The sequence below is a fragment of the Octopus bimaculoides genome, chromosome 15 (genome assembly GCF_001194135.2).
Source record: "Octopus bimaculoides isolate UCB-OBI-ISO-001 chromosome 15, ASM119413v2, whole genome shotgun sequence".
NCBI lineage: Eukaryota > Metazoa > Mollusca > Cephalopoda > Octopoda > Octopodidae > Octopus > Octopus bimaculoides.
Window position 1 is genome coordinate 58,119,553 of NC_068995.1, and position 12,463 is coordinate 58,132,015.

A 12,463-nucleotide genomic window follows, 5' to 3' on the forward strand; every position below is an offset into this window, starting at 1 on the left:
GATTGGAGCCTGGTGCAGCCGTCTGGCTTGCTAATCTTCAGTCAAACCGTCCAACCCATGCCAGCATGGAAAGCGGATGTTAAACGATGATGATGATGATATAATTTTTTATGTTCAGTTATGTTTCTCCCCTGAAGTTCTTGTTGCATTTCAGCCAGTGTTTCGAAAACTTTTACATAGTGACTCCCCTAGTCTTATTGACATGTATGCGCTCAAGTCATGTAAATATTTTCATTACTCAGATGACACACACACACAGCATTACAAGGATGGCCTGCACATCCACCTTCACTTTCCATGACAACCACTGGGATTGATCCAGTTCCGGACAAGGATTCTGGATTATTTTTGCAGTTTTCTTACTTAATTTTTAAGAGCAGTTGGGTTCATTTTTAGTATTCTCGCTTGTGAGAGCAGTCAAGTTTATTTCAAATATTCTCATTTTAAAAATCAACTCGTTGGGAGGAAATTGGTGTTGCCTTGGTAGAGGTTTGCACTCTCTCAGTGCTCTTGCTATTATTATCGAAGGTAGTAAGCTGGCAGAATTATTAGATGAACAAAAAGCTGAGCAGCAATTCTTCCACCAGTATATTTCTGAATTGAAATTCCACTGAGGTCAACTTTGCCTTTCATCCTTTTAGGGTTGATAAAATAAATACCAAGTGAGCACTGGGGGCTGATGTAATCAACTAGTGTCTTCCTACTGAAATTTCAGGCATTGTGTCTATTGAAGAAAGGATTATTATTATTGCTATTATTTGATCTTTCCTCATTTATTAATCATGTACATGAATAAGGTGGTGAGCTGGTAGAATTGTTAGCTTGTCAGGTAAAAGGCATTGTGACTTTTCATCCATTGTTGTTCTGAGTTCAAATTCTGCTGAGGTCGACTTTTCCTTTCATCCCTTCGGGGTTGATGAAACAAGTACCAGTCAAGTACTGAGGCTGATGTAATTGACCAGCCCCCTCCCCCAAATTCCAGGCATTGTGTCTATAATAGAAAGGATTGTTATTATCATCATCGTCATCATTGTTATTATTATTGAAGGAGAGAGCAGTGCATGCCGTCAAAGTGACACTGGGGTAAAGTATATGAAGCCCAGTATACCCATCATGACTACCCGTCTGATAAGGGTACATCAGGCACATGCATCACAACCATATCAAGATAAACAGCACATGACCTAGCAGGTGGGGCACAGTTAGAATTTTCTTCAGGTCGAGTAGCCCATCCCACTCAAAAGGTCACTGAATAAGGGTTGTTTAAGGATGTTGAGCAAAACACCCATGTTTCCAAAGGTGAATTATTCAAACCCCAAAGAATTCCTCTGAACACATGGCTATGATGCTCCCCCTCTACTACTGCTCGTGATCAGAGATGCACATATCATCAGCCACTGAGGGACATACTCAACTGGTTAAGGTCAATCAGCTGACAAGCAAATCTGTGGTATTGAGAAGAATATTTGCTGTGGTCCATCTTTTGAACCAAGACAAAACAATGTACATGATAACACTTCCAATCAATTAAGATGAGACGTCATTCATCATCATCATCATCATCGTTTAACGTCCGCTTTCCATGCTAGCATGGGTTGGACGATTTGACTGAGGACTGGTGAAACCGGATGGCAACACCAGGCTCCAGTCTGATTTGGCAGAGTTTCTACAGCTGGATGCCCTTCCTAACGCCAACCACTCAGAGAGTGTAGTGGGTGCTTTTACGTGTCACCCGCACGAAAACGGCCACGCTCGAAATGGTGTCTTTTATGTGCCACCCGCACAAGCCAGTCCATATTATTATTATTATTATTATTATTATTAATAAGTGTTATATAATGATAGAGTGGGTGTTTCAATTTGAATGTGTCACATTCCTACCAAGAACAGCTGTACATTCTTCTCCTGTTTTAGGGTTTATTTTAATTGCTGTTAAAATAAACATTTAATACATAAAAATGGTGAATATTTTCTTCTAATGAAATACAAAGCAGAATTACAAGTGAGAGTTGTATACTGTATCAAACTATTAATGTGTGAACTTCTATATATGTTGCTCAGCCTGGTAGAAATAGTAGTTAAATTTCCTTCTAATCATACCTAACCCCCTTTAAAAAGAGAAGTGCATATTAAATGATGTAAGCCTGGATGCACTGATGATGGATCCTACATTGGTGTTGATGGTGAGCATTCACTTGCTTCATCAGCTGAGTGAACTACTCATTCAATTGTAAGTAGCTGTATATTTCACAGACATGTGTCCTGTTAATGTGATCTTTAGCCCAGAGGTCTGAAAACGAAATATGGAACAAGCGAAACAGTCTGAGACATGCAGAATAAGGTGCTTCAGCAAGGGGATGTAACAATGAGTCTAAGGATAGTGACTAGAATTGGTGGTAGGCTATCAGCTAGTGATTGTCTGTGTCAGCATGAACTAAGATGAGAAATATAAACAAGAAAGAGGCATGTGGGTGTGTTGAGAAATGAAATAGAGCTTAATGGTTCAGGTAGCGATGGTGGTGGTGGTGGTGGTGGTGGTGGTAGTGGTGCATATGTGTGTGTGTGTGTGTATATGTATGTATAATGCAGGTGGTGGAGACTTAGTTTAGTGCGGGTACTTTGTCAGAAAGGAAAACAAAATAAACAAAAACAAAAAAATATCCAAACCTTTAATTGAGTAATTACTGAACGTATAATAACTGTTTATTGAATATTTAATGAATATTTACTAAACATCAAATGAATATTCACAGTATAGTTATTGAACACTTACTCGAATGATTACTAGACATTTATTGAATATTATTTTACTGAACATGTTTTTATTGATTAGTTATTGATTAATGATTTAATTAAAATCCACTGGAGGACTCAGCTTGAAATGTTCCTCTCTGCTTCCTGTCACAGCACACCAACATGTGTTTTTTTTATTTATTTATTCATTTAAAAAAAAAATTTTTTATGCTATATTATGTTATGCCTTCAAAGTATTCAATACATTTTACAAGGCTTGAACTCATCACCATGTACTCAAGGACTCAGACCAGTAATGAAGTATTTTAACCACACAGTTGTACCTATAAATGCACTTGTTAATTGATGTTGCGAGAAAGATTCTTGATACGCACACATGCACATACATGTATATATGTGTGTGTGTGTGTGTGTCCCTCTTTCTCTCTCTCTCTCTCTCATATATATATATATATATATATATATATATATATATAAAGCACGTAAAAAACACTACTGACCTCGCCTGTGGTTGTGTCATGTAAAAAGTACTAAGTCCACTCTGATGAGTTGTTGTGTTATGAAGAGCATCCAGCTGTAAAAATCCAGCCAAAACAGTCACTGAAGTCTGGTGCAGTCTTCTGCCTAGCCGACTCTTGTGAAACCATCTCAACCATGTGAGCATGGAAGGTGGACATTAAACGATGATGATGAAAAAAGGAAAAATTATCACTCCTAAAAGAGCTTCTAACTCTTATTTCTTACATTATAGATGATTCAGCATCCTTGGTCACGATTAGTGATGATAAAATTTTTCCTTTATGGTCTTATATTGCACATAGCTGTTAATATATATGCATTATCATTTTTACTAAATCAGCCATGGTAGTTAGACCTGGGCTCTGAATACAGAAGACATGCACAGACTAGAGAGGAATGAAGGTAGTGGTTCAACAAAAAGAGACTGATAGAATAAGTACTGGGGTTAATTTACTTGACTATACATTTGTAGGCTGTGCACCAACACGGCCATCATCTAATGACTGAAACAAGTAAGAGATGAAAGATAAAAGATGTGTGTGCTTTTATACATACATGCACACAAACATGCAAGCACACACGTGCACACACACACACACACACACACACAGATACATACGTATAGTTATCTATCTTAGACATGAAACATCACAAGAAAATCAGAGCTGGTTCTAATTTCTGTAGAAAATCTGTAAACATGTGATTTAATAGCACTGCTAACACAAGAGTACATGGTATTGACTTATAAAAATGTTTAATATGCTTTCTAGCATATTAAGGGTGTAGAATGAAATACTGTGTGCCTAAAAGTCATTAACCTTCTGTTTTATTTCATAGGCTAATCAGTATCTAATCACCAATAAGCTTCCTTTACCCAATGACTACTAAAAATGAATGGGGCTTTTTTTTTCACTTCTACCTTTTTCTCCTAACAATCTGCTCTCCACTCAGATCTCTCCCAACACTTGTCTCTCTATTCTGAACAATAGACCACCTATACTGCACTTCAGATTTAGTCTGATGATCAGCATCATGAAATTCCAATAACTTAACTAGATGTAAGGTGCCAGCTGTTGTAACTATATATATACATATATATATATATATATATATCATCATCATCATTTAGTGTCCACTGTCCATGCTGGCATGGGTTGGACGGTTTGACCAGGACTGGCCAGCTGGAGGGCTGCACCACACTCCAGTCTGATCTGGCCTTGTTTCTTCCTAATGCCAACCACTCAGAGAGTGTAATGGGTGCTTTTATGCTACTGGTTTGGGTGCCATTTGCATGACACCAGTATCTTCGATAACTACAATTTTATCTGGCTTCCATCAACTTGAAACTGTATTCTCTAATCTTCTTGAATACCCTTTTAATGTGTCCTCCATGTTGTTCATGTGATTCACTTTTTATTAGAACATCATTTAATTAAGCGATAGCAAAATCAGTCAGTCAACATTGTATCCATTATTTACTGAAATATGGAAGGGGCCACTTTTATATCAAAGGGAAGCCACTTAAATTTAAGTAAGCCATGGTGTTTATTAACAGTTAATAAATGTGAGCAGTCTTCTTCTACTTGAATTTGTAGATATGCGTCCAAGAGGTCTAACTTTGAGAAAAATTTCCCTCCATTCAATTTTGCAAACACTTCCTCAGGACTTAGCAATGGGTAGTTATGTGAGATTAAACAATCATTCAAACCTGTTGAAAAATCTGTACAAACTCTTAACTTGTTAATTTTCTTTCTTTACATAAACTGTAGGTGCTGCCCAGTCTGAGTGGTCCGTCTTCCTGATTATTCCTAGGCTTCCAAGTTCTTTGTTTATCTGGCCTATTGTTACAAATGGTACATTCGGTTTTGGCATAAATACAGATGTTGCACTTTGTTTTACTGCAATTTTTGCCTTTGTTTTCATGCAGCAACCCAGTTCCTCCAAGAAAACATCTGGAAATAAATGTTTTATTTTTTGTTTCATCCTCATTTGAACTTTCAACTGAACCAACTATATTATCACACAAAACACTAATGGGCATAATCCACAATTTGAATAGTCCCATCCACTCTGTGCAGAATAGATTAACTGAATTTTTTAGCACATATATCTTTGGTCACAAAATGTTACATTACACACAAATTTTATGACAAAATACAATCTTTTGCCTGTAACACCGTGTGCAACCTTTGTAGACTCAATTTCAGCTTACCAACATACCTCCAAATTATTTCATTTACAATGGCAATATCACTTCCAGTGTCTAACTGCATTTTTACTCTGATATTCTTAATTTTCACATCTATGAATTTTCTCCTTCTTATTATTACTGTCTTTCAACGACATACTGTTTATTCTTTTTTCTTTGTTCCACCTTGGTTTTACCGTGTGTTTTTATGTGTCTAATTTTTTCACAATGGAAGCATTCCACTTTCTTAAATGAACAGTTTTTCTCAGGTGTAGACCTCCTCATGCAAAACACGAGATTTTTTCGTGATTCTTGTCCTGTGTGTACTGTATTTTAGTACACACTTGATTTCTATTCTGCTTATTTCACACTGGTTTCACTTGGGAGCAATCTTTATGTTCAATTTTCTCTGTGTTGTGCCTTAAATTTACTATTCTAGTTTTTCTGTGTCTGTCTTTGAAGTCAGACCCTGAGTAAGTATCAGGCACTCAAACGTATCTAGCATTAATTCGTCCTCTTTGAACTTTTCACATTTCCTGTTAATTCTACCAACATATGTAATGTAGTCCTACTCATTGTTCTTTTCTAGGTTCAAATATTTCCAACATATATTGAACAATGAGCTTTTCTCACTGAAAATTTTACACAATATGTCTATTGTATCTTTAAAGTTTATGCCTGAAGGTTTTTTTCAGGAGTATGTAGTTGCTGTAATGCCCATGTTGTCTTGCAGCTAATGTTCTTAAGATTAAACTTGTTTTCATATTGTCATCCCAATCTTTGCACTCTTTATCAAAGATTTGTTCGTATCTTCTACAGTAAATCCCCAAAATATACTCCTTTGTCTGGTTTGTACTTAAATTCTGTTATTGAGTTTGCAGCATAATTTGGTGAGAATTTTTGTTTCAGTATTTTCTGATGACTTACTATTCATTAATTTCAGTGTTTGTTGTTGTAATAGTAATTGTTGTTTCTTCTGTTATTGTTCTTGCAGTTTTATCTGCTGCTGTTGTTCTTGTAGTTGTAGCTACTGGTGTTGTTGCTGCTGCTGTTGTTGCTCTTCTCTCAGTTGCTGTTTTTGCAACTCGAGCAAACCAGCCAACAAATTTTCCATAATTTTTATAATTATTTTTCCATAAAATTCACTCAAAAAAATCTTTTGTGAGTTTGTTAATTCCTCATCACCACCGTTGTAACCCTTGTCACTACTGTTGTAATCCTTCATATTGGATTGTTAAAGTGCTCACTTCGGTATAGCAGTATAGTTGTTAGATCAGTAAAGACATGACTATCTAAGAACGTCTACTTTGCACTCTCACTATACTGACGTTAACTTATTTATAGTGATGAGCACATACCACTTGTCACATGGCAGGGGTATACCATTATTACTATTATCTCCACAACAATAGGCACATTAGTAGTGTTGGCAATTTTCAGGAAGCATGGAATTTTTGAAGAATAGTATCCTGTCAGCTGGTGTGGTTAGTATATTCTCTGCTTTGTCATTCTGAGCGTGAAAAAAATTTTCAGAAAGTCATGGGTGGTTCACATTTTTGTTTTTCGATTTTATAAGCATGCTCACAAGTGGTAGAGGTATTTAATTTTAAAAAGTGGTTAGAGTTGTTGGTGGATAATTTTGTGGGCTTCTACCAAATCATCTGTTAGATATCAAACCATTAGTGTGTTGATACTCAGAGAAGTGATATGTTTTAGATATGGTAAGTGACTGACAGAAGATATTCCTCTAGTTGCACGTCTCAGAACTACTTTCACTAGGTCAGTTTTCTGAACAAGAAGGGGTTTCCTTACTGGAATGCAAACAATAAGTGTTGATGTACCATAGCCATTTATGGCTTTAATTAGATAGCTGGTGAGTGAGTGACTAACACATTTTTACTGAATGATGGTAAGATACCTTCAGCCTTTTTGATGATTTTATTCACTGCAGACCATTGTTGACAATGATATCTGGATCATGTTCATCAGCAGATTTCATAAGGTTAGGGTTGCAAAGGGAAACGGTAAGTTCCAGGTTTTTCCACCAAAATATAAAACTTGTCTAGAGCTAATTTGAGTTGCCAGTCAGCAATTTATTGCTGCATTGTGTCCAGCTTTGATTGCAGGAACAATGTATAGTGTATACAATCCATTCTTTTTTGTGAAAGTACAGCATGCATGCACACACACATGCAAATATGCACACACAGAGTGACGAAAAAAGGGAGAAAGAGTTCTATTGGGTGACATATGAGTAACAAAATGTCAGTGATTCATATCCCGTGATTGGAACTACTCTAGACCCGTGTGATAGATGTGTAACTATCAACATCCTAGTTCAACACTGGAAGTAGTATCTGCAGCTCTGTAAAGTTAACAAGTGTTGTGGGGCTCCAGATTTTTCCATAGGTTCAGGTAAGAAAATGAAATTTCCTACAGGTGTATTTTTCCAACTGAATCAGCACTCCAAAGACAGGTGTTCTTTGTGGTGCCTGACAACCCAAGAGTGTTACAGAATTAGCCACTAGCAGTAACCCCCCCCCCATCACCTCCACACCACTATCACAACAGCACCAGTACCACCATCATTTTTGAGGGGGTTTAGGTCCCATATCCATTCTCATAAGAAATTTTTTCTATTCAAGTTTTTGTAAAGTTGCATAAAAATAATTTAGAAAGATAATCTTAGTAACTTTGGTATTAGTTTCAAAATCTCTCTCTCATGATTTTAAGAATTACTAATATCTGAAATGTTGGAATTTCTTACTCTTTACAGCAAATTAACTCACTTGAATTTTTCTTTTTTTCTCCAACTTTTAAGACAAATACATTCTATTATAGTTTCAGTAAAATTATATGAAGACAATCTCAAGTGAATTCCTTTCTATTCCAGTTTCTATAAAGTTGAATGGAGATAAACATTGGCATCAGGCAACACTTGTCTACTCTACTCCATTAACCGAACCTTTTGATGTGGCTGTCTTAAAACTGAACAACTACTCTTTTTTGACACCAACTAAATTGCTATCTTTTCCAGAAATCACTACGGCCGTTGAAGGTTTGTACCCCTCTACCATTGACCACCATAAACACTGCCACCACCACCACCACCACCACTATCACCATTGTCATCATTTTCATCACTATTGTTCTTGTTGCTGTTACCATTGTTATTGTCCTCCTCCTCCTCCTCCTACTGAATGTTGGCAGCAGTAGTGGCAGTTACATCATCTCATTGTCATTATCATCATCATACCCAGCACTCATTTCAGTTGCGTCTCTCCTGCCTTCATTTCTCATATAATTACATTCATGACTGCTTTATCCAGCATACCTATCCTGTCTGTGAGACAAGTCATTTGAAATTAAGTTTGGCTGCTACTTCCAACAGATTAAGCAACCATATAGAGCAGGTATGGGCAAACTTTTTGGAGAAGCGGCTCACATGAAAACTGACTTATCATCAAGCAGATCAGACCAGTAAAAAGATTCAAAGCCATTTCTCATTAGGCCATTCATTTTTCATTAGGCCATTCAGGCCACAGTTTGCCCATGGATCTTATGGAGGTTCTTGTCATAATAACTGTTGTAAAGTTGTTATTGTTGACACCATTATGAACAGCATCCATTGAAATTCCAAATCTTATAAATGTTTCTATTTTCTTATATATTCAGAATTGTTGAAGCATGGAATAAGCTGCCTACATCAATTGTTAGCTATCAGAACACTGCAACCAGTAGGTCATCAGAGTCCAATGATGTCGTACGGTTTCTCACAATTCCTGCTGGCTGTGGTTCATCACTGCTCTCGCTGTTGGATTCTTGGTAGTCACTCTCTGGTCTTGAATCTTAATCCAACTCACTATTATTATCATCATCATCATTGTAGGGACACCCTGGTACTGATTCCTTGCATCTCTGAATTTTATTTTTCAAAGGCATCCTGATTGTGAGAAAATTCATTTCGAGTGTGGTCATTGCCAGTGTCATCAGACTGGCTCCTGTGCAGGTAGCCTGTAAAAACACCTTTTGAGCGTGAGCATGGTCATTGCCAGAACCTCCTGACTGGCCCTCATGCCGGTGGCACATAAAAAGCACCCACTACACTCTTGGAGTGGTTGGCGTTAGGAAGGGCATCCAGCTGTAGAAGCTCTGCCAGATCAGATTGAGACTGGTGCAGCCATCTGGTTCACCAGCCCTCAGTCAAACCGTCCAACTCATGCCAGCATGGAAAGCAGATGTTAAAAGATGATGATGATTTCACTAGCAATGTCCATGCTTTTACAGATCACTTTGGTTTATGAAACTGAGTGGGAGTATTATTCACTTTTGCAAGCTTCTGAACAGAAGTGATATTCACTTTTCCACACCAACAACCGAGATCCACATGACTACACATCAATTACATGCATATAATCTCATCTGTGGGCTTCACATAACAATAACCCAAAAAAGACAGCTTATCTGAAATTCCCAGAAGAAATCTAGGTTGCTGCCATAACCATCATCTGCTGTTATCAGAAATTTCTAAAAGAAAAGAGGTTGCAGCCATGGCTACTATGTGGCAATGACCTCCACCCTCGTCTGGCCACACACACAGTGTTCGATGTGGTCAGTACTGCTTCCTGTCTGCAAGGGCTTAAAACAAATATTGAGATTAATAAGATTGACTAAATCTCACTGAAGGTAGTGCCCTGTGCATTACTGCAATCCTATGATTGACACAAGTAAATGTGCAAAAGGATAAGTGTTTGTTGGCACACAAAATGCGATGAGAGAAAGCACAATGTTTTTGGCTGAAATACTTCATTAAAAAATCTTCTCAGTCATCTAACTTGTTTTCTGTTCCACTCTTGAGCAAAAAATATATTAGCTGTAACACAAACCATTTGTTATTTGGACATAGTTGCGTGGTTAAGAAGTTCATTTTGCAACTATGAGGCTTTGAATTCAGTCCCTGCATAGCACTTTAGACTGACAACTACACTATGTGTAAATTTGGTAGATGGAGGCTGTGTAGAAGCCTGTTGTATGCATGTGTGTGTGAGATGAAATAGATTCGAAAGAGGCTGGTGTTGGTCTGCATTGACAATTATAAAATCGATGAAAAGAGTACAGTGAACTTGCCATGGTGGGTGGAAATTTAATGAGAGACGGCAAAGTTTTAAAGATTTTTATTTTTCCTAACTTAGCGGATGTAAAAGTCTTCACTAACTGTCTTTCATCAATTTCTCCCTTTTCAAATTTCTCTGAAGAAGGACTATTCAAAATAGATTTCCTACTCCCCATACCATGCTCACTGTACACTTTTTATCGATTTTATTATGCGTATATGTGGTGTGTCATTGTGTTTGTGTCTGTCCTCCCTCACCACTGCTTGACAAACAGTGTTGGTTTGTTCATGTCCCCATAACTTAGTGGTTTGGCAAAAGAGACTAACAGAATACCAGAGTTGAAAAATAAGTACTGGGGGTCAATCTATTCAACTAAAACCCTTCAAGGTGGTGCCCCAACATAGTCACAGTCCAATGTGGGAAACAAGTAAAAGATATAAGATTTACCCCTTAGCATTCAGATTATTCCGTCAAATGCAGTGTTTGTTTATTTATATTGTTTTGAATTAATCATGAATTATCTTATTTTTTAGAGATATTAATGGTGTCACTGCTTAGTTTTAGAATGACATTTTAGGGATGGAGTGAGAGGCCAGATCTGGCCAGTTTCAATTGAAACAGGTTAAATATTTTGGCTAGATATGGCCAGTTTGAATGCTAAAGGGTTAAAGACAATACCAATGAATTTTAAACGAAAAACTTATGTCTTTTTTATTTTCTTATTATGGGCAGGAATGCCAGTCTATGCAGTTGGTTTTGCTTTATTCACCTCACATTCAAACCCTCAGCCGACTGTAACATCTGGAGTGGTTGCCAGACTTGTTCAACACAAGCAAACGGATATTCTTATTCAGGTTAGTAAAACATTGGTTGTTTTATGATAGTAGCTGCTGCTATTGTTGTTGTTGTTGTTGTTGTTGTTGCCAGTACATGTAGCTGTTCCTGTTGTTTGAAGCCACAGGTCACCTCTGATGGAAGATTCCTATTGTCAAAAACACATCAGCCTTGACTACCAGGTCTTCAATTCAAACAATGTGCATCAATGCCTATAGAGGTACGGTTTGTCATTCATCTTTCATTTGTTTCAGTCATTGAACTGTGACCATGCTGGGGCATCACCTTGAAAGCTTTAGTCAAACAAATCGATATCAGTATTATTTTTCAAGCTTGATACTTATTCTATTGGTTACTTTTGCTGTATTGCTAAGTCACAGGGCCCTAAATAAACCAAGTGGTGGGAACAAACACAAACACACACACACAGAGGGCTTCCACATTGATTCTGTCTACCAAATTCTCTGACAAGACTTTAGTTGGCCCAGGGCTATAATAGATATATACTTTAGTAGGTATATATACTATATATATATGTATAGTATATTCACCGATCCCTTGAGAGGGGAGGGGTATTGGAGGAGGTGATATTGTGTCAGATGATGAAAGGTTAGAGGGTGACGGAGAGACAGATGCAGGTGTGTCGCTGTATTGGAGAGACATGGTTAACCAGTCAGAGGGAAGAGCAAGAGAGGGAGAGAGGGTGGAAGAGTGCATGAGAAAGCAGGAGGAGAGATGGTGGCGAAGTGCCGGGGGAGGGGGAGCGGTCAGAATATAAATGGGATGGTAGAGCAAAGGAAGGGAGTTAGATGGTGGTAAGTGGCAAGGGGCATACCCTCAGGGTAAAGAGGTCGTAATAAGTGGCAGGATATCACCAAAGAAGTGCAAATAGGGAGTAGGGGCAGGGGATACAGTGACTGGTGAAAACCTGGGGGACAGCAATAATACAGTGAACAGGGCGCAGTGGGGACAAGATTGGTGAGTGAGAGATAAGCATAAGGCATGAAAGAGGAAATGTGAGATAGAGAAGAGGAGATGTAGTATGGTTTGTTGG

At 37.7% G+C, this 12,463-nt stretch overlaps 1 protein-coding gene across 9 annotated transcripts in view; it reads left to right on the top strand.

Moving 5' to 3' along the window:
- The window catches only part of LOC106882513 (peroxisomal leader peptide-processing protease), a 61,724-nt gene that overhangs the window by 32,681 nt on the left and 16,580 nt on the right, over positions 1-12,463 (top strand). For 5 of the 9 annotated variants that reach the window (XR_008265655.1, XR_008265656.1, XM_014933211.2 and 2 more), the window contains exons 5-7: positions 8,355-8,519; positions 9,137-9,286; positions 11,308-11,429. Coding sequence is in view for 5 of the 9 variants with exons in the window: in XM_014933211.2 (XP_014788697.1) it covers positions 8,355-8,519; positions 9,137-9,286; positions 11,308-11,429 (437 nt within the window). In the remaining 4 variants the exon portion in view is untranslated. Of the gene's footprint in view, positions 1-8,354; positions 8,520-9,136; positions 9,301-11,307; positions 11,430-12,463 lie in introns of all 9 variants that reach the window. The other 4 variants (XR_008265657.1, XR_008265658.1, XM_014933214.2 and 1 more) reach the window with 3 other exon arrangements.